The sequence below is a fragment of the Chiloscyllium punctatum genome, chromosome 2, assembly GCF_047496795.1.
Source record: "Chiloscyllium punctatum isolate Juve2018m chromosome 2, sChiPun1.3, whole genome shotgun sequence".
NCBI lineage: Eukaryota > Metazoa > Chordata > Chondrichthyes > Orectolobiformes > Hemiscylliidae > Chiloscyllium > Chiloscyllium punctatum.
This window is the reverse complement of record NC_092740.1, coordinates 73,350,779-73,371,408: the sequence shown is the minus strand read 5'-3', so window position 1 is coordinate 73,371,408 and position 20,630 is coordinate 73,350,779. Positions and strand designations below refer to the sequence as shown.

The window sequence follows — 20,630 nt, the reverse complement described above, 5'->3', positions numbered from 1 at the left end:
GCCCTCCAATAGCCAGGTTTATCCGGTTTTCTTTTGAATGTGATGTAAAGTTGAGTACTCCCTCTGTTGCACCAATCCTGTGCCCAAGGATTGTAAGACCAAGGTTTGATACTCTGCAATTTTCACATTATTTCTGTCGGTAATCTAGGTTGCTTCACCTCTGGACAGGTGACATTCCTGCTTTGAGGCTGGCCAACCTTAACATTTTAATCCTTCTTTATTTATTTTTATCCTGTTCAGTGTCACAACTGCTTCCTCTTTTTACTATATTAGTAGAATTCTCATTGCTAATATAGTCACCTGTAAAGTACTCATTTATTAACTCAGACAAGCCTCTGCCTCTGCAAGAAGATTATCTTGGTTCCTGTCCCACTTACCCTTGACTAATCTTGTCTAGATATTTTTTAAACAATCTGTTCAACTGTTATGACACACTTCTGCTGTGTGGCTTGAACCCTGGCTTCTGGCTCTAAGATATTGAAATTACCACTGCAACGTAAGAGCTCTAAATTAATGGTCTATGCTGCCCTCAATTAACACATTGAAAAGTATCTGTCCATGTAATTGGTTGGGAAATAATCTGCTTTCGGGCGCTGTGTAGGATTCCTTTTCTTTTCAGAAATTAAAATTGGTTTTGGCTTATGATCCAGTGTCCCAAACTCCATAGTTGGATATTGGTGTTCAGTGGGAATCTCAAACAAAATGCCCGTTTTGCTTCAGAAAGGCAACTCTGAGAACTTAAGTGATACTGCTGAAAACTTCAATCACTGTGTCCAGTACATGCTGCAAAATTATTAAATGTTAAAAATGGGGTTTTGCTTGGCCTGTTCTTCCAACCTTCTGCTTGTCTACTGTCAGCTTAGAGCTGAGGCATTTTGTTTGAGTTGTAGCAACTCTACGTTTGTTAAAAGAAAATTATTAGTTTGAACCCTAGAACTACTTGTTAAATCCAAACTAGGTACAGGTAGACCAAAAATCCGAAACCCTTGTGGCCAGCTGGTTTTCGGATTTCAGAATGTTTGGGATTTTGAACAAATGGCATTTTCACATTGAAATAAAAAATTTTACTGAGCAGCAGGCGCACATGTGGCTCCTATGAGCACTGAAACAGAATTGACGCCTGCCAGTCCTGGGCCATGCCAGCACGTCACAGCTGAGTGATGTGGATTGAGTGGGTGTTAAGTTGGTTGAAATGTTTGCACGCCAAACAACCTTGTTATGGAGAAAAAAATGAAACAGCTTTGGATTTCAGAATTTCAGATAAAGGATTGTCTACCTGTAATGCAAAATACTGGGTATGCTGGGAATGTGAAATTAAAAACAAAATACTGGAAATCATCAAAGGAGACCATATACATTGAGTTAAAAACCTTTTTTAAGAAAACATTCTATCACAGTACTGGAAGTCTTTTTTAGACTACCAAGCTGTCAGGAGGTAGAGCAAATTATGGGGATAAATTTCTGAAAAATGGAAAATCATCAGGACAATAATGAATTATTTTAACTCCCTCAAGTTTAACGGGGCAGAATGTTGATGTGATGAAATGAAACAAACTTCTTTTGGCCAGCATATAGCGACAAGAGAGGGTGCAGTTCTGAGCATCATTATAAAAGGTGTGGGGTTAAAATCAAAAAGGAATTTAGGAAAGTAAAGAGGATGTAAAAGAATATTGGCAATTAAAAATCCAGGTGAACCCAAAGATTTTTTCAGTTCATTGAGTAAAAGGAAGTAAGAGTACCACTGAAAACAAAAAGCTAATGTGTAGAGGCAGAAGATGTGGCTGTGTCTCTGATTATTTTGTGGTTGTTCTTATCATAATTGGTCACTTGTCACTACATTGTGGATCCTCACTGTATGTCATAGAATTGATGGACTGCTGTTATTACTTTTTTGTTCATAGGCTGTCTGGCTTGTATTTATTTAGTCTAACCTTTGTGGTAGGCAAATCATTGAAACTAATTCTGAAGCACAGAATAAATTGTTTATTTAAAATGCATGGACTAATCAAGGACAATCAACGTGGATTTCAGGAAGGGTGGTATCTAACTTGGTTGAATTTCTTGAAGTAATAAAGTGGATTAGTGAGGGTACTGCTTGTGATAGTCTGTGTGGATTTGTGTGGGACTAATGACAAGGCCCCAAGTAGCAGTCTGTTTTGTTTAAACAAAAAGGCCTTTTGGGATGCAAGGAATATCGTAAGCTGGATACAAATTGGCCTGGTGGTAGGAAAAAAAAGTTTAATCATTGATGGTGTTGTTGCCTCTGAAAGGCTACTTCCAGTGATGTTCAACAGGACTTAGTTCTGCGTCCCTTCAGTTTGTTGTGTATATTAATGACTTGAATGCAGTGCAGGGACAGGTGATCAAGAAATTTGCAAGTTGCACAAAAATTGACCACGTTTTTGATAGTGAGATATCGACTGCAGGAGAATATCAGTTGATTGACCAGGTAGACAGGAATGTGTTAAATGGAATTCATCCAGAAGTCAGAGGTGATGTATTTGGAAAAGTCAAAAAAAAATGGACTATACAGTTCATTGGTGGAATGCAGGGAGGTTTTGAGGCGGGTAAGGGACCTTTGAGTGAATATGCACAGGGGCCTGAAGCTAGATGTGTTGATGAGGCGATTTAAAAGGGTATTTGGAATACTTTGTTTTATCAGCTGAAGCAAAGGACAGAGGAACATTGATATGCTGAAGCTATATACAACATTAATTAATCATGCGTTATGTACTGCATGCAGCCATGGTTCCCTCAATACAGAAAGCATGTAATTGCACTTAGCATACAGAGGATGTGGCCAGAATGGAAAAATCACAACCATGAGGAAAGACTCAGTTTGGTGTTATTTTCTTGGAACAGAGAAAGCTTGGGGAGAGACTTTATTTCACAAGGCTGTGAAAGGCTAGATAGAGCAGATGGGAGGGGTCCTAATTGGGTAGACTTCAAGGAGGGATTTGTAAAGGAATTACAGATGAAATGAGGAAAAACATGTTCACCTGGAGGGTGACAAGGTCTGAAAATCTGTCTGAATGGGCAACAAAGGCTGAAACCTTTTTAATAGGTGGCTGGATGTGCACCTGAAAAACTTCGGACCAAGTGCCGAATGTAGGATTTGATTGGGCAGTTCATTTTTTGGCTAATGGAGATGCAATGGACAGACCAGCTACCTTTTGTGCTATAAAATATTAACATTTTAAAAATTTGAATATTGAAAAAGGAAAAATGATCAGGGATGTGGGGGGAGGGTTGGAGAATGGTAGTAATGTGATTTACATGGCCAGGATGCACTGAATGGCTGCCTCCGTGCTATCATGACTCTGAAAAATGCAGTTCAGGTTTTATCTGTGGAGAGGGAGCAAGTTAACTTTTTTCAAGTTGTCAAACTGTAAAATTAAAGATATCTGTACAATCAAAAATGCGTAGGCAGTGGGAGGGATGATAACAATAGGAAAAGTCTGCGATTGGGTGGAAGGCAGGAGCAAGATGCCAGACAAAAGTTGGTTTTATGGGACTAGTGGAGAAACAACAAAAAAATGTCAAAGGAAGATGTCAGTAAAATAGCATAATCATCAATAGCATGTTTTGTTTATCTGCTGAGTCCCATTTAACTCGCTGAAGACATTTTTTTTCATATCACTAAATGTAAATTTCTTTTGTCTGATGGAATTTTTTTCTTATTTGTTCTTCGCTTGGAGATAGTTGGGTAGTCTGGCATTTATTGCACATCCCTAATTGCCCATGAGAGCTACTGCAGTCCTTTGGCAGATACCCACCATACTGTTAGGAAAGGAGTTATAGTTTTCAATCAGGATTGAATGTGGCATGAAGAAGAGTTTGCAGTAGTGATGCTCTGCATCTGCCCCTGCGTTCAAGGTAGTGAAAGTCATTGTTTTGAAAGGTGTTTTTGAAGAAGATTAGAGTTATTGGCAGTGTGTCTTTTAATTGGCACACACTGATACTGTTTGTCTGTAGTGGACTGCATGAATACAGAAGTTATAGATGGGGTGCTAAACAAGCAGGCTGCTTTGACCAATATGGTATCAAGTTGCTTGAATACTTTGGAGCTGCTCTCTTCCAGGCAGGTGAAGAGTATTCCATCTCACTCCTGACTTGTGCCTTGTAGATGGTGGATAGATTAGGGAGTTGAAAGTTTGTGGCATTCCTAATATTTAACCTCATAGAATCACCATATCCATATGGCTGGTTCTGTTCGCTTTCTTGTTAATTGTACAGGTTTTCTGATATAATGTGACAGCTGTTCCTCTGCAACCTCGTGCTTTAGAAAATCACTATATAAAATCTCTATACCCCATTCACAGAAAGTTTGCATTATCCGAACAGCATCCATAATTCGTCAATTATGTTGCAGCCAATTTGTGTTGACAAAGCATGCATTATTCTATCCTTTGTGCGTTTACATTAAGGAGGTTTTGGGGGATGTGATGAGCCTTTTAATTCCACAATGACTAGCCTTCATCTTCTCAGAATCATTTGAGAAGATGCCAAAGGACGGGAGGGACAGGAAAATTAGGCCTGTTCCTTTCAGTAGTTGGAGGCATTATCTATGGATTTTCTTTGCTCTGGGTAAATTGTAGAGAATGTGTTTGGGGTTTGGCCTTTTGAATACATTTTCTGAAGGTGGCCACTGACAAAGCTGGTATTCAGTGCTTATGAGAGCTTGTTTACCTGTTGCTGAGCTTTCTACTTCAGCCACTAGGGGCAGTTGGAAAAAAGACTGACTTCATAGGGCAGTGTCCTTCATATTATTGTAGAACTAAAATCTGATTTAGTCCAGACAGAACAGTTTTTGTGACAACCTCAAGAAAGTGGTAACGCTAAGCTGAGTCACAAGGTTGTGGTTCAACTCTAACCAGCACCATAAGCATGTTATTTGGTACAGTTAGTGCTCCATCTGATGAAATGTGAAACCTATTTACCATATGCTGGTACACAACCAATAGTAGAAGTCACAAAAGAATAAGACACTCTTCTAGAGTCCTCACTGACATTTATCTTTCAATCAACCCTTTAAATTAACTAATTATTGAAAACAAAAACCGTGTGCTAGAGTAACACAGCAGGTCTAGTAACCTGTAGTTTCTAAAACCAAGCTATCTGTATACATATCCTGCACTATAGTGTTACAGCAGAAGCATTTCAGTTGGCTGTGAAACACTTGGGATGTCCTTTGACCATGAAACGCATGAAATAAAGTCAAGTTCTTTAATATTAAAAAACTGAAACAAAATCAAAAATTGCTTGAAAATGTCAGCTGGTCTGGCAGCATCTCTGGAGAGAAAGCAGAGTTCATATTTCAGGTCACTTGACTTGAAACATTAACACTGCTTTCTCTTCACAGATGCTGCCAGTTCTTCAACTGTATTTGAGAATCTATGAAAGTTGTCAGTGCCATGTATCTATTCAAGTACTTTTGCATACTGCTGTGTTAATTCAAGATTTGTGTAGAGTTAGCAGTATAATTAAGTTGATGACTTGCATATATTAAAGCTGTTACATCCAGTATACAGTATTGTCATCGTAAAGTAAAATGAAGAACTCTACCTTTTTTTCATCTGTCAGCTTGTACAGCTTTTTTAAAACAATGCTGCGGAGCATTAATCTGAACATTGAATTGAAGAACTCCATCATATATTCAAGAGCTTTAGAGGCTGAATCAATTCTGACTCATTTAGTACAAATATACAATTAGTAATCCAGTACCTTTCTTCCACATTGATTTTGTATTTTCATCCCTTTCAAGCTTTTGAGACTTCACATCTCAACATAGATTTCCCAGCTGAAAATAGCTAGAATGTCTTTTAGATTGCTAGCACGAATGCAGAATAACAACAAGAAGTCTTTATTACTTGATATAATGAATTTGAATTCCAGAAAGCTGAGCCCAGTACTGTACATTGCTCTTGGTTTGGTCAGATGTTTTAAAAAAAATCCAGGAATATGCAGTAAATGTCTATCAGTTAAGTATTGTTTCAATTGGATCTAATTGCAATTATGAAAATTTATGCTATCTAAATGTATAATATATCTGATTGGACAAGTCTGCAGAGGTCTTGAGGTTCATTGTTTGATGGAATAATAATTAAGTAGGTCAGTTTTTATTTTAGTTCTGGCATTAACATTTTAAAATGTGAAATTTTGAAATTAAGTACCTTGCAATCCATTGAAGAAACTCACATTTGAAGTAATGAAATATAATTTGCTGAAATAAAATCATTCTCCACACTTTAGTATAATCTTCCATTCAATCCCTGGAAAAATCAGAACTTAAGTATTTTGGAGTTGTTTTCATTTCTTGCTCAGATCCAAATATTGGCGCTACATTGCAGAGTGCAAAGACTTTTTGAATGTCTGCCAATTCAATAGATCCATTGAAATGGTTCTGCAGGTATATAGAACATTTTACGTAATTGAGGATTACCCAAGTATTGTACGTAGAATACTGCCAGATATTTTTATATGCATGTGATTTGTTTTTAAACTACAAGTTACCCAGAGCAGGATTTGTCTGGTTCTCAGCTAATACTTTATTCTGTGCGTATCCTGCAATATGGGTTGTGAAAATGTTTACTTTTATTTTACTTTTGTTTTATAATAATTTAGGTTGACCATTGCTTTCTTTGCATTATCTGGCCTGGACATCCTGAGTGCCTTGCATCTAGTGGATAAAACCAGCATCATCGAATGGATTTATTCCCTCCAAGTCCTTCCCACTGAAGACAGTGAGTGAGTTTTTGTTTTAAATCTTGAAATTACTGTTTTTTTAACGATACTTCATTATTTTGTGTTCAGTCTATTTCTGCAAAGTTTCTTTTGATCTTGAATAATTTTGTACATTGATTCTGATGATTGGTATTCTACTCTCAATCACTTAATTCGCACAGATATGTTGAAGTAAGATTTGTGACAGCCCAGGCAATCTCTTGTGGACTCAGACCTGTAAAGCATCTCTCGGTTCGTTCCGGAGATCATGCTCTTTGGAAGTCTGGAATAAAAAACCTCTTATAAACAGATTAGTTTAATTTTAGTCATCCTTTTATTCACTCATAGCATCACTGTTACAACATAACACTGATACTTATAACCTAAACTAGCTAGGTTCTAATAACCTAGGAGAATAGGGTACCAGCTCTTCAAGTGTCCCAGCAGGCTAGTCCGATGCACCGATACAAAGTGGCTTCCTTTATACAAGAGTTTACAGAAACATTGCATGTTCTTAATTAGACAGATAACAGTGAAAGACAATAATTCGTAAGGAAGAAAAGTTAATTGACAGGTCTGTGCACGCTTGACTAATGACTCCCACAGGCCCATTCATCAGGTGGGAAAAACATACCTAGCCGAGTTAGGCACCTGCTAGCGAGATAAACTCTTATTATAAAGAGGTACCAGTCTGAGCTAATTGGAGAGTTCATGAGGTAACCTTGCACAGCTCACATGTCAGATACAATTTTCTTAATTTCAAAAATATACTTGATGGTCTGTACAGTTGGTCATGCCATACATACATAATTCTGATCTCTGTATGCAAATGTTTATCATTCATATATACAGGTCTGTACGTTTATCAATCATATATCCATATATTTAGCTGAGGCGTCAGCAGAGCCCAAATGACTGCATGGGCCCCCTGTTCTTCTCAGACAGGCAGATGTTACACGGTTGTCTTTCCCCACCGCGCCTTGGTGGCAGCTGCCCCAAGCTTTAGCGCCTCCCTCAACATGTAGTCCTGGACCTTGGAATGTGCCAGTCTGCAACACTCAGTCGGGGTCAACTCCTTCACCTGGAAGATCAGCAGGTTTCGAACCGCCCAGAGAACGTCCTTCACCGAGTTGATGATCCTCCATGCACAGTTGATGTTTGTCTCTGTGTGTGTCCTGGGGATCATAAAGTGGCACGGAGTCCCACGTCACGGTGCTGCTCGGGACGAACCTCTGGACAAACACCACTGCATTCCTCTCCAGACTTCTTCTGCATAGGCACATTCCAGAAGGAGGTGTGTGACAGTCTCGTCCCCCCGCAGCTGCTTCGAGGGCAGCGTGCGGTGCGGCAGAGAGTCCGGGCGTGCATAAAGGATCTCACAGGCAGAGCCCTTCTCACCACCAGCCAAGCCATGTCTTGGTGCTTGTTGGAAAGTTCTGGCGATGAGGCATTCTGCCAAATGGCTTTGACAGTCTGCTCAGGGAACCGCTCGACAGGATCCGCCCTCTCCTTTTCCCGAAGGGTCTCAAGGACGCTACGTGCTGACCACTTCCTGATGGACTTGTGGTCAAAGGTGTTTTTCCTCATAAATTTCTCCACGAAGGACAGGTGATACGGAACGGTCCAACTACTCGGAGCGTTCCGCGGCAGCGAGGCCAGGCCCATTCTTCGCAACACCGGGGACAGGTAGAACCTCAGTATGTAGTGACACTTGGTGTTTGCGTACCGGGGATCCACGCACAGCTTGATGCAGCCACACACAAAGGTGGCCATCAGGGTGAGGGTGGCATTGGGCGTGTCTTTTCCCCCATTGCACCGGTCTTTGTACATAGAGTCTCTTCGGACCCGGTCCATCTTTGATCTCCAAATGAATTGGAAGATGGCCTGGGTGACTGCGGCGGCACAGGTCCTGGGGATAGGCCAGACCTGTGCCACATATAGCAATACTGAGAGTACCTCACACCTGATGACCAGGTTTTTTCCCGCGATGGAGAGCGACCGTTGCCCCCATCTGCCTAGTTTCTGTCTCATCTTCCTGATCCGCTCCTCCCAGGTCTTGGCCCACGCCCCAGCCCCCCCGAACCAAATACCCAGCACCTTCAGGTGGTCAGTCCTGACGGTGAAGGGGATAGAGGATTGGTCGGCCCAGTTCCCGAAGAGCATGGCCTCGCTCTTGCCTCGGTTTACCTTGGCCCCCGAGGCCCGTTCGAACTGGTCGCAGATGCACACGAGTCTGTGCACGGACAGCGGATCCGAGCAGAAAACAGCGACGTCATCCATGTACAGGGAGGCCTTAACCTGCAGGCCCCCGCTGCCAGGAATAGTCACCCCTCTCAGGCTCGCATCCTTCCTGATGGATTCGGCAAATGGCTGTATGCAACACACAAACAAGGCGGGTGAGAGGGGGCATCCCTGCCTGACTCCAGATCTTACAGGGAAGCTATCTGAGTCCCACCCATTGATTGAGACTGCACTGACAATGTTGGTGTAGAGCAGTCTGATCCAATTTCCGATTCCCTCCCCAAAGCCCATTTTGGATGTACAGGGAGGTACAATTTTTTTTTTTAATTTCAAAATATACTTTATTCATATAAATAAATCTCTGGTACTTGTACAATTTTTCCATGTCGTTCATAGTTATATACATTGCATGTCTTAACATTACAAAGAACAAATTGAATTAATCGAATTCACAGTGATCCTATTAACAGTTACATTTATTAACTATCCAGTCTCTTGGTGTTTGGCTGTGGCCTCAGCGGAACCCTGAAGATTGGGTGCCCTGTTATATGAAAACAAATTGAAACTTCTTTAACCCCCAGTTTATGGGGTTACCATTGTTCATTTGACTGTCCTGTCCCTGGGGTAGCTTGTCTACATCCCCATGGTTAGCACGAACTGCTGGACCTTCGCTGGGCTGAGGTAGCTATCCAGCTCCTCACTGGGGTCATTTGCCCGCTCTGGTGTCATTGAGCCAAGGCAAGGGTCCTCCCTGTCCAGTTCTGTGTCTGACAGTGGGACTGTCAGAGGATCACATATCTCGGTTGCCTGTAGTTGTGGGCCAGTGGGTACCTCTTGGTTCTCACTGGGTGGAGGGTGGACTTCGGGGGGTCCATTGTTTCCTGGTTGGGAGGAAAAGCCCTCCTCTTTACCGACGGCGCTCTGTCTCTTCTTCTGGTGGTGATGGCCTTCTTTGCGTCCATCTTCCCCCTCCGAAGAGCTGGCCGTCCCTCCCTCGTGCAGCTGTCTTTTCCCCTTTTGCTGGGGGGCTTTGGGAGCCTGGTAAGATTTCCTCTTCCTGTTTTTAACAGGTATCCACTCCTCTGCCTGCTTGATTACCTCCTCCTCCATTTCTTCCATCTGTTCGGCTAGAGCTAGGATCAGCTGCTGTGTCTCTCCGCTGGCTGCCGCCTCCTCCACTCTAGCCTGTTCTTCTTTCTGGGTGCCACCAGACTCCGTTTCCCTGCTGTCCGGGTGGACCTTACTGGTCTTTGGGGGTCCATGGCTCACATTGCCACCTCCAGCCATCTGTGCGTAAGTGGGGCCCCCACGTCTTGGGCAGGTCTTATACATATGGCCCGCCTCTCCGCACAGGTTGCAGCTCTTTTCTTCCTGGCAGTCCTTAGTCAAATGACCCTCCTGTTTGCAGTTCCTGCAGATGGTCACTTTGCAATCCGCCGCCACGTGTCCCGACTTCCCGCAGGTTCGGCACACTTTGGGCTGCCCTGCATATGTCAGGTAGCCTCTGCTGCCTCCGATTGCGAAGCTCGAGGGTGGGTGGAGGATGTTCCCACTGTCATCGGCCCTCAGAGTTACCCTGACCTGCCGCTTGCTGGTCCAGATCCCAAAGGGGTCGATCACATCAGTGGCTTCTCCCTCAACTTGGACGGACCTTCCCAGGAAGGTCAGGACATCAGCTGCTGGAACGTAAGGGTTGTACATATGGATTGTAACAACCCGATTCCTCTGCAGGAAGCACACACAATGGAGTCGCTGACAAGATGGAAAACAGCGGCTCCCCTTCCTTCTCCTTGAAGACCTTCAGGAGCTGTTCACACTGCTTCACGCTTCTGAAGGTCACATCGAAGTAGCCTGCCCCAGGGAAATCCTGCAGGCAGTACACGTCCGCAGCAGCAAACCCACAGCATCCCAACAGAACCTTCTTGATAAACAGGGTGCGATCGAGTGGCGTACGATCCTCAATCTTCTTCACAGTCACCCTGACTGTGTTCCAAACCCCCTTTGTTTTACAAAATGGCTTCCTAGCACGGAAGGCAAACGTTTGATCATAAAGTGGCTTCCTGGCTCATTGTACCAGAATCTCTTCAATGTTCGGCTTAGAATCATTTCTAAGCTAGAAGCAGACTCCTTTTTAAGCACTGAATCATTCTGTACCTGAGGCTGAGATGTTACCATAAGGTTGCATTTAAACTGATTCATTAGTCTTCGAATTAAACATGCTTGCTTTTCAGGGTTGTGATTCAAATTTAAATAAGATCTGATTAGTTAGAATTGACAGTGGGGCAGTCTGCAAGATCTGTAGAGTGGTCTGCAAGAACAGCAAATAAATTAAAGCCTCACTAATATTACCTTTTACAAAGTTTGTATTTAATAACTGGTAATGGCTACTCAATATCATAAAGTCCCAAAATGCAATTAAATTCAATCCATAGCAGATAAACACTAAGAGTTAATTTTCTACTGGCTCCAACAACCTAAAATGCTCTCCCTCTCCCTCTCCCTCTAGTGTCCTTTTGAACTCTCTATTCAGGGTTTTGCAACAGCAAAGATGTTTTTCTCTCACTGTCTGCCCCGCTTGCAAGGGGTAATATGAATCCATTATAATTGACAGGATCTGACCATTAATTACAAGGCTTTTGATAGTACCGAGTTTGTTTCAGGGACAGAGTCAAACACTGCCATTAATTTCGCAGGGGAATGGCTGTGAATATTATCACTTGGTGTCCTGTTTGCACTGATTCACCGATGTTAAGGCAAATGTTCTTAATTGCCTTACAGCATTCCTTGAGTTCCCCCCTTTTTCTGAACTTCCTGTCTGTCTGTTTTCTACTACAGTAAATGAGTTCTATAATTCACCATTACATTTTAGTCTGAAGACAAGTTTTAAGGATATAAACTTTCTCAGATGTATAATATCCAGTCTGATATCTTTGTTATCAGGTAGACCATCAATGCAGAAAGCACAGATGAAACTGGATGTTGGAAATAACAAAGTTATTGCATCTGGAAATTGTGAATTTGTCATTTATACCATCAGGTGACCATTGTATTCCTTTAATGGACAATATCTTCTTCACTTAAGAAATGGACAAACTATTATTGCCATCAGGGGGCAGAAATTGAGAAGATAAAATGTTTTTTTGTATTAAACTGCAGAGTCCGTTTGATCATCTGTCTTCCAGAAGACTAAATGTATTACTGAAGGATGCAGGGATAGGGGATGGGGAGATATGTTTATAATAGAAAAAGTGATAGATGTAAGAAATACTAAAGGATATCGTCACAGCCTGTAGTTAGCTATTATTAATCAATATATTCCGGTATGTTAAGGCATACCTCTGGAACAGGTGGTACATGAGTCTAAGGCTTTTGGTTCAGAGGTAGGGGCACTACCACTGTGCCACAAGAGTACTCCATAGTAAGCCCATGGACTGTCTGCACTTAGCAAGAGATTTAGTCAAGGTAGTGGCTATTAATTTAAGATGGAACATAATGAAGAAAACTGTCTCACTTTACATTTCATATTTTTGGCAACTAGCCTTACCCGAAGAACAATTATATATAATAAGAAAATAGTGGTGAACATCAGTCATGGAAAATGGATAGAGACTGGACTTGGACCACTGAAACAAATTCTCATAATAGGTGGAGGGGAATTTAAATATTTGGCAAATAGGATCTTAATAGTTATGAATACGGCAGCAGAAAGCCCCATTAACAATAGGGTGTGTGAATGCAATCACAGTGCAATAGTTCATAAAGTTTTGTAAGATAAAGCCCAGTCTACAAATTATCATTTGCACTAGTGTGGACTGCCCATGTGGGGCAAAAAAAATTCATTGTGGATCAAAGGATAAAGTCCATGTTAATTGTGTTTTTTGGTAGAGGTCCTGAAGTTCCATTTGTAATAAGCACTCAATGCTAGTTTGGAAAAGGATTACAATAAGCTTTGTTTTGAAGTATTTGAATGGGCTTCATTCAGGCAGAAATCCAAAGTGTCTCAAGAATTCAACAAGGCTTAAGATGTAAAGCCATTGTAAACATGTTTCAACTGGAGGTATAGGGTTTATTATGGAGTGTGCGGCTTAAGTGCTGGAGAGACTTGGAAAAATTTATTAGTAAAAACACTTGCAGAGGAAACCGAAGAAGGTACCACAAGATTCTAAGTTGCTTGGCATAGATTGCAAAGAGGAACCGGGCACGTCTCTTGCAGACAGCATGAGGATCAAACTGTTACAGTTGACATTTGGTCTAATGAAGGACAGATCAGTTCTGACAATCAAAATGAGGTTATCAGTCCAAAAGACAACTGCTAAAAGTGGGTTCTGAAGTCAAATATTTGTTCAAATGAGCGAGTCAATGGAGAAATCGCATTATTCTAATTAGTGCAAAGAAGGTTACTGAAAAATATCAAACTAGGTGTTGAATTGACAGGTTGAGGAGCAGGAGATTAGACCTATGGATTAGAAATGTGAAATACTAAAACAGAATGAATGAAAATGCAATATAAATTGGATAGTAGGTCTGGGAGCATTGAAAGCAATCCTATTAATTGAAGAAATAGATAAAAGGCAAGACAGAGGGTATAATGCAAAGGGACAAGAAAAAGTACAAACCAGGAGTATTAGCAGAAGTACAATACCAATGATTAGCAAGTCCTGGTGGCCATGAAAAGATTAGAAGATAAGTTAATGAAAGGTGACAAGCAGCCAGAATTACAAATTCTGAGAGAATTTTTGACATACGCAAAGGTGGCCAGTAGGGAACTACTAACCTAATCACATATAGGGTGGACCTATGTGGAAAAGGTGCTTCCTGCTGGAAGCATAGAGTCATCGAGATGTACAGCATGGATACAGACTCTTTGGTCCAACTCGTCCATGCTGACCAGATATTCTAACCTCATCTAGTCCCATTTGCCAGCACTTGCCCCCTATTCCTTGCTATTCATATTCTAGCCTTTAAGTGCTGTGATCGTACCAGCCTCCACCACTTCCCCTCTCAGCTCATTCCACACATGTACCACCATGTGTGTGAAAATGTTGCTCCGTGATCACTTATATCTTTCTGAAAAGGCTTCTGCTGACTGCAAGGTAACAAATGTAATCCTACAATTTTAAGAAGAGAGGAAGTGGGAGAGTGAGGGGCTACAACCTGTACCCCAGGGTCTCTTTGGCAACACTCCCTAGGACTTAAACAATTAATGGTAAGGTCCTGCCCTGATTTGCCTTACTGAAATGCAAGACCTCAGATTTATCTAAATTAAACTCCATTTGCCACTACATGACGCATTAGCCCATCTGATCAAGGTCACTTTATACCCTGAGATAACCTTCTACTGTCCACTACACCACCAATTTTGGTGCCATCTGCAAGCTAACTAACCTTACTTCCATTATTCACATCCAAATCATTTATATATTAAAAAATGCCTAATGACAAAAAGCAGTGGATTGCAACGCACCGCTGGTCACAGCCCTCCAGTCTGAAAAGCAATTCATCACCACCCTCTGCCTCCTACCTTCAAGCCATTTTGTGTCCAAATGGCTAGCTCTCCCTGGATTGCATGTGATCTAACCTTGCTGTCTAGTCTATCATATGGAACCCTGTTGAATACCTTGCTGAAGTCAATATAGACCATGTCCACTGTTCTGTTCAGTGGCAGTTGCATAGAGCCTTAGTGAGACTTGCAGTGAAGTATTTTGTACAGTTTTGGCCTCCTTATCTAAAGAAGAATATTCCTACTATAGAGGGATTCAAATGAGGTTTCAGATTAATATCTGAAATAGCAAGATTGTATAATGAAGAGACATTGAAGAAATTGGGTTTGTAAGGTAGGGGATTTCAAAACTGGAGAGCATAGTTTTAAGGTGAGAGGAGAAAATGTAAAAGGGACCTGAGGTGCAGCTTCACACAGGGTGGAGTGTATGTGGAATGAACTGCCAGAGGAACTGGCAGGTATAGTTACAATATTTTAAAAAAATTTGGATAGGTACATAAGTACGAAACATTTAGAAGAATGTGGGCCAAATGCAGGCAAGAAGGACTAGTTTAATTTGGGAAACGTGGGCAAACTTGACCAAAGTGTCTGTTTCGGTGCTGTATGATTCTATGACTCATAGCTTGGTCCAGTAGACCTTTGACTTTGCACTTTGGCAATGATTTACATCTTTTGTTCATCTGTTGGGTCTTTAAGTGAGAGTATAATCCATTTCAAACAAGTATTATCTATTTTAATGGAGCCATCAAATGTCGTCATTTGTTCTTGCAGGTGTAACTGCAGCGCACTGCTATTTGCATGGCACACTTCTGTACTACTTCATATTTCCATATCCACTATCGAGACTTTGACACGAAGTGCTTTGGTCACATACAGACTGACTTCAATTAGGAACAGTCTGAAACAAGATTGATATTCTGTGACTCATGTATGCAAGACAATCATTGCAGTGCCAATGGAGGTGATTTAGCCCATCATGCTTGCACCAGCTCTCCAAATGAACATATTTCTTAGTGCCATTCTTCTATCTTGTAATGCTGCATGCTGTTCTTTTTCCGATAGCTAGCTATCCAATTCCGTTTTGAATGCTTCAGTTGAACCTAGCTCCTTTAAAATTTCAGGGAATGGATTCCAGACCCTAATTGCTTATTGATAGAAAAAATATTTTCCTTATCAATCTTACTAACTTCTTTCAAACTGTGCTACCTTATTCTTGAGCCTTTCACAAGGGAGAACGTTTATTGCTGTTTACTCTATTCAGACTACTCATGATTTTGAATAATCCAATCAGATCTCTTCTCAGCCTTCTCTCCTCCAAGAGGAATTCCAGCTTCAATCTATCCTCATAAATGAATTATTCTTCCTAGAACATTTGCGTAAACCTCTTCTATACAATGTCTCCACATCCTCCACAATGTGCAGTGTTGGACACAGTACTCCAGCTGAGGCCAAGCTAGAGTCTTCTATAAGTTCAATGTAAATTCTTTGTGAACTCTACCACCTAGCAGTAGAAGGGCAGCAGATGCAAATTTGAATGACCATCTGAGTTTCCCACCAAGCCACACTATCCTGACTCAAATATATAACTAGGTAAAAACAATGACTGCAGATACTGGAAACCAGATTCTGGAATAGTGGTGCTGGAAGAGCACAGCAGTTCGGGCAGCATCCAAGGAGCAGTAAAATCAAAGTTTTGGGCAAAAGCCCTTCATCAGGAATCAAATATATAACTGTCTCTTTGCTATCGCTAGGTCAAAATTGTGCAACTCCCTTCCTATCAGCACTGAGTGTGTCCCTACACCCCAAGGACTGCAAGAGTTCAAGGAGGCAGCTCATGATATTTTCCAGGGCTACTAGAAATAGGCAATAAATGCTGGTCTAGCCAGCGACACCCATTTAAACAAATAAGTTATGCCTCTTTAACTCAAGCTCAAGCTTTATTAACTGATCTCCCAATTTTCCTTGCCATCTTCAATAACTGATATACAAATATATTCTGGTTTTTCTGCTCTGAATTCTCTTTATAAAATGGAAATGTACAATTCTGTTGTCTTTACATGTTCCCACAAATGCAGCACTTCACAGATTTTCCACATTGAATTTAAGCTGACACCTATCTGCCTCTCCACCAATTTGCCTTTGTCTTTCGTAGTTGTACATTCTCCTTCTATCTGATTGTAAGTCTTGTATCATCATTGTATCTTATTTTTGACCACCCAGTGGATTGACTGACACTATCAAACTCTCCATACACTGCAGTTTCTGGTACATGACCATCATTCTAACAATGCGGTTTAGTCATCGTACTTGAATATTGCTAGGATATTTTGATTTAGAAAATTGCAGTATCTGTAGTGCAGTTCATAGGTAATATAGATGTCCAACAGAGACTGAGTCAGTTCTGTTAGTAGTGAGAGAGATTTGATTTATCTAAAGCATAAAGAATAGATGATGAAGTCAGATATAATTATTTTATCAAGTAATGGCTGAGGATAGACCTTTGAAAAAGAGTAATGCAATTGACTGTGGTACAGAAAGTAGAGAAGAGAGATCTGACTTAGAGCTTGCAACTTGCAATGAAGAATGTTATTTGTGACTTTGCTGGTTGTTGTGGTGGAGTGGGAATCTTATTTGAGAGATGGATACAGAAATGTGGGAGAGAGGGGTATGAATGTGGAGGTTTGAAATAAGCAGCTGTTTGCAACAGCTAGAGTTGTTTTGCTTAGGTCTGATGGCAGTTTTGAATAGAAAGGAAACACAAATGGAGACATTTGATAGTTTGAGTAACCAGCAAGTGAGTAGGAGAATAATTTTTCAGAAATGGGACTCCTAGATCACCCTAGGATGAATTTGGAGAGCAGAATTGGATGAGAAACTGGAGGGCCATGGGAAACTTGAATGGGTCAAGTGTAGTAAAACATTGAAAGCTGGGACAGGGCAGATTTTGTTGAAGGAACTGGATGGACTGTCTTGATGCTACTGCTAAAGATGTTCATACATCCCTTGGATTTCTGAAGGTGAGATTTTGGGGAAATACAGGTATGGTGGTGGAAAGGATTAAGGGATTTAAAGTGATGGTTTATATGGATTATCTTTAGTATCCAACATGATCTTAGTTTACTGGGCATTTATGAGGGAGGCAAGTGAGGTCTGACAGCACATGATGCAGTCCAGTAGACCTGATGATGGATAAAGTGTGATAATTTACTAGCTTTGCCCCTGAAATGAGGGTATTCTGTGTTTGGCTGAGTAAATTGGCACTATGTTATTTGGAGTATAGAAGAATGAAAAGTGGGATATCATTGAAGATGTCATAGGTAAAGATGTCTAGTCCCAGAGGACCATGGAACTGCACTGCCATTAGAGAGAGAGATTACTGGTGGTGGGTTGAACCTGAGAACCACCACACCTTGGGCAAGGTTGAGAAGATGATTGATAGGTTAGTCATTTTAAAGGTTCCCTGACTGGGATTCCATGATCCAGACTCAGGATAAATCGTCAATCATTTACAACTGAGATGAGAAATTTATTCATTCAAATGGTTGTGAATCTTTGGAATTTTCTATCCCAAGGGTAGTGAATGCTCCATTCAAGACTGAGGCATACTTTTGAACTTCGAGAAAATCAAGAGACATGGCGATCAGACAGGAAAATGGAAGTGACATATGATATTAGCTATGATCCTATTTAATGGAGGAGCAGGTTTGAGAATCCACAGGCTGCAATGCTTTTTTTGTTCTGTAATATTTGTCTAACTGGTATAATATTTTAAATTAAAACTGGAAATGACATACTAGAGCTTTTAAACATGACCGACTTTCTTCTAAGAATGTTGACCCAGGCTTGCATTTTCTGAAATGAACATCTTTCAGGAAAGCAACAAACATTTAGGAAATGTTGTAGTGTATTTGCTTATCTATTTGTGGACATTTGAGCTGTCCACAAGTTCTTAAAATATTCACAATCTTGAATGATTTTTGTCAATGGTGATAATCTGCATGTGATGTTATCTTCATTTTATTGCTGTGGAGAACTGTGTACTGCTATTCCTTTGGATGCTGTGTCTTGAAATATGAGATTATAACAAACTGTAAACCATTCTTGATGGTTGGAATTGATCAAATAATTTTAATTCTTCTGTGACTATCCACCTCAGAAAGCCAAACCAAGAATGTCATTTAAATAAGGTACTTAAAATCTTTCTATTTGTCTCTTTTTTTTAAAGAAAACATACAATTGTCTGCTTGGCAGAGTGGTTCAGTGCTGTCTCTCAGTGCCAGTGACCCAGGTTCGATTCTGTCTGTGTGGAGTTTGCATGTTCTTCACATGTCTGTGTGGGCTTCCTCCAGGTACTTCAGTTTCCTCCCACAGTCCAGGGATGTGCAGGCTAAGTGGGTTAGCTATGGGAAACGCAGGGCTACAGGGATAGGGCAGGGGTGTAGGTCTGGTTAGGGTGGTCTTCAGAGGGTAGTGTGGACTTGATAGGCTGCTTCCACACTATAGAGGTTCTATGAAAGATGACCCATTCTTTTATGCCAGTTAGTTAAATTGCATAGTTCTTATATTTCACAGTATGTACCTGTTTCCTTGCAGTTTGTGAAAGGGAGCATATTGATTTGTTTTTTGCCATTTGAACGCTTATTGAAATCTGAAGAGGTGATGTAGGAAAGTGTGCCTATGTTGTACAAAATCAATATAAGTAATTGAACAAGGTTTTCTGTCCAGAGAGAAAGTAATGTGTGTTTAATCTTAGCAGTTTGCTACCTTCACAGTATTTTCGTTTTGTATCAATTTATGGGTTCTCAATCATATTGCGTAACTCATGTTATGGGCCAGACTAGGGTCCCCTCAATGCATCAAGGGGATAGCCTAGACATTACACTTGCCTTTAAGTAAGGCAAAAGTGATGTGCTGCTTCCCAGATGTGATTTGATTAGTCAAACTACTAGACTTCAGGCAAAATAAATTTTATTCTTACACGACAGTTAAAATACCAACAAAAAAGAAATTGGCCTAACTTTAACTCTATTGAAATACTTCTGAAAATAATATCTTAGTTAACTACTACTTATCAACTGTTCAATATAGCAGCATCCAATGAACACACCCTTGGCAAAGGCAAAACAGATTTCTGACTTGCTGTGTCCAGTCCAGGAGAATGAAGTACCAAAAGAAATAGTCTGGCAGCAGAGAGTATCTGGCAACTTCAACTCTAAAACTCCTACTTCAGCAACTGAAAGCAAAACTAAAACCCTGGTCTGAGAGCCTAACTCCACCACTCATGCTTCTTTTGTCTAACTTTTATTCACAGCTATTTATTCTGCTTTCACTGGAGCAGACACACCTCTCCAGAGAAACAGGATAGAACAAATCCCTCTGAAAAGCAAATCTTGTCACACTCCTCCATTTGTTGCCATTCTCATTAAAAATATGGTGATTGAGTATTATATAGAAAGGTTTTCTATTTGAACTGACACTTCACATAAATTCAATCAGTTCTTGTGCAGCTCTGCATTATAAAAAAACATTGTACTTGGTGTTAGTGATGTAATCATGGTACAGCTATCACGCTTTAGAAACAGCATCCCCAATTTGTCAATCGCATTACAGCGAATTCATGTTGATGAAATGCATGTTATATCAGAACGTCCTGTATTTCATTTTAGACAAAGGTGTCTCTTGTTTTAATCGATGCTTGCTGAAAACCATCAATTATTGTGAAATGTATTTGGAATATGTTTGAACTGACTGCTTGATAAGAATTGAGCCTGCTTATGTGCTGCCACATAGAACAGCTTTAAATAAAATACTAGTTATATCAAGATTACAATGCCAAATCTTTTTTGAATATATCATGTGAGGGTATAGATTCCACCCCCCAATTCATTCCCTTTCTACCTATCTTCAGTGTTGGCAAATTCAGCAATGCAGTTGTGAATCCAGAGTGGTGGGATGCTTCCTTAGTGTCAGGGTCAACAATGTCTTTGGCTGCAAAGTACACAAAGGGAATGGGTGAACACTCAGTAGTTATGGTCTATATTGCTGCAACTATGATGATCCTGCAGTCACATTTTGAGAGCTAGGTAGGAAGTTATTGAGCATAAGCTTGAAAGTAAACATCTCTAGATTACTCCCAGTACCACTTGCAAGTATAAAAGTAAGATAA

The 20,630-nt window shown here is 40.7% G+C and overlaps 1 protein-coding gene across 2 annotated transcripts in view; it reads left to right on the top strand.

Moving 5' to 3' along the window:
• pggt1b (protein geranylgeranyltransferase type I, beta subunit) overlaps window positions 1-20,630 on the top strand; it is a 65,333-nt gene that overhangs the window by 8,528 nt on the left and 36,175 nt on the right. For both annotated transcript variants that reach the window (XM_072584072.1, XM_072584063.1), the window contains exon 2: window positions 6,625-6,743. In XM_072584072.1, the coding sequence (XP_072440173.1) occupies window positions 6,625-6,743 (119 nt within the window). The remainder of the gene's footprint in view (window positions 1-6,624; window positions 6,744-20,630) is intronic.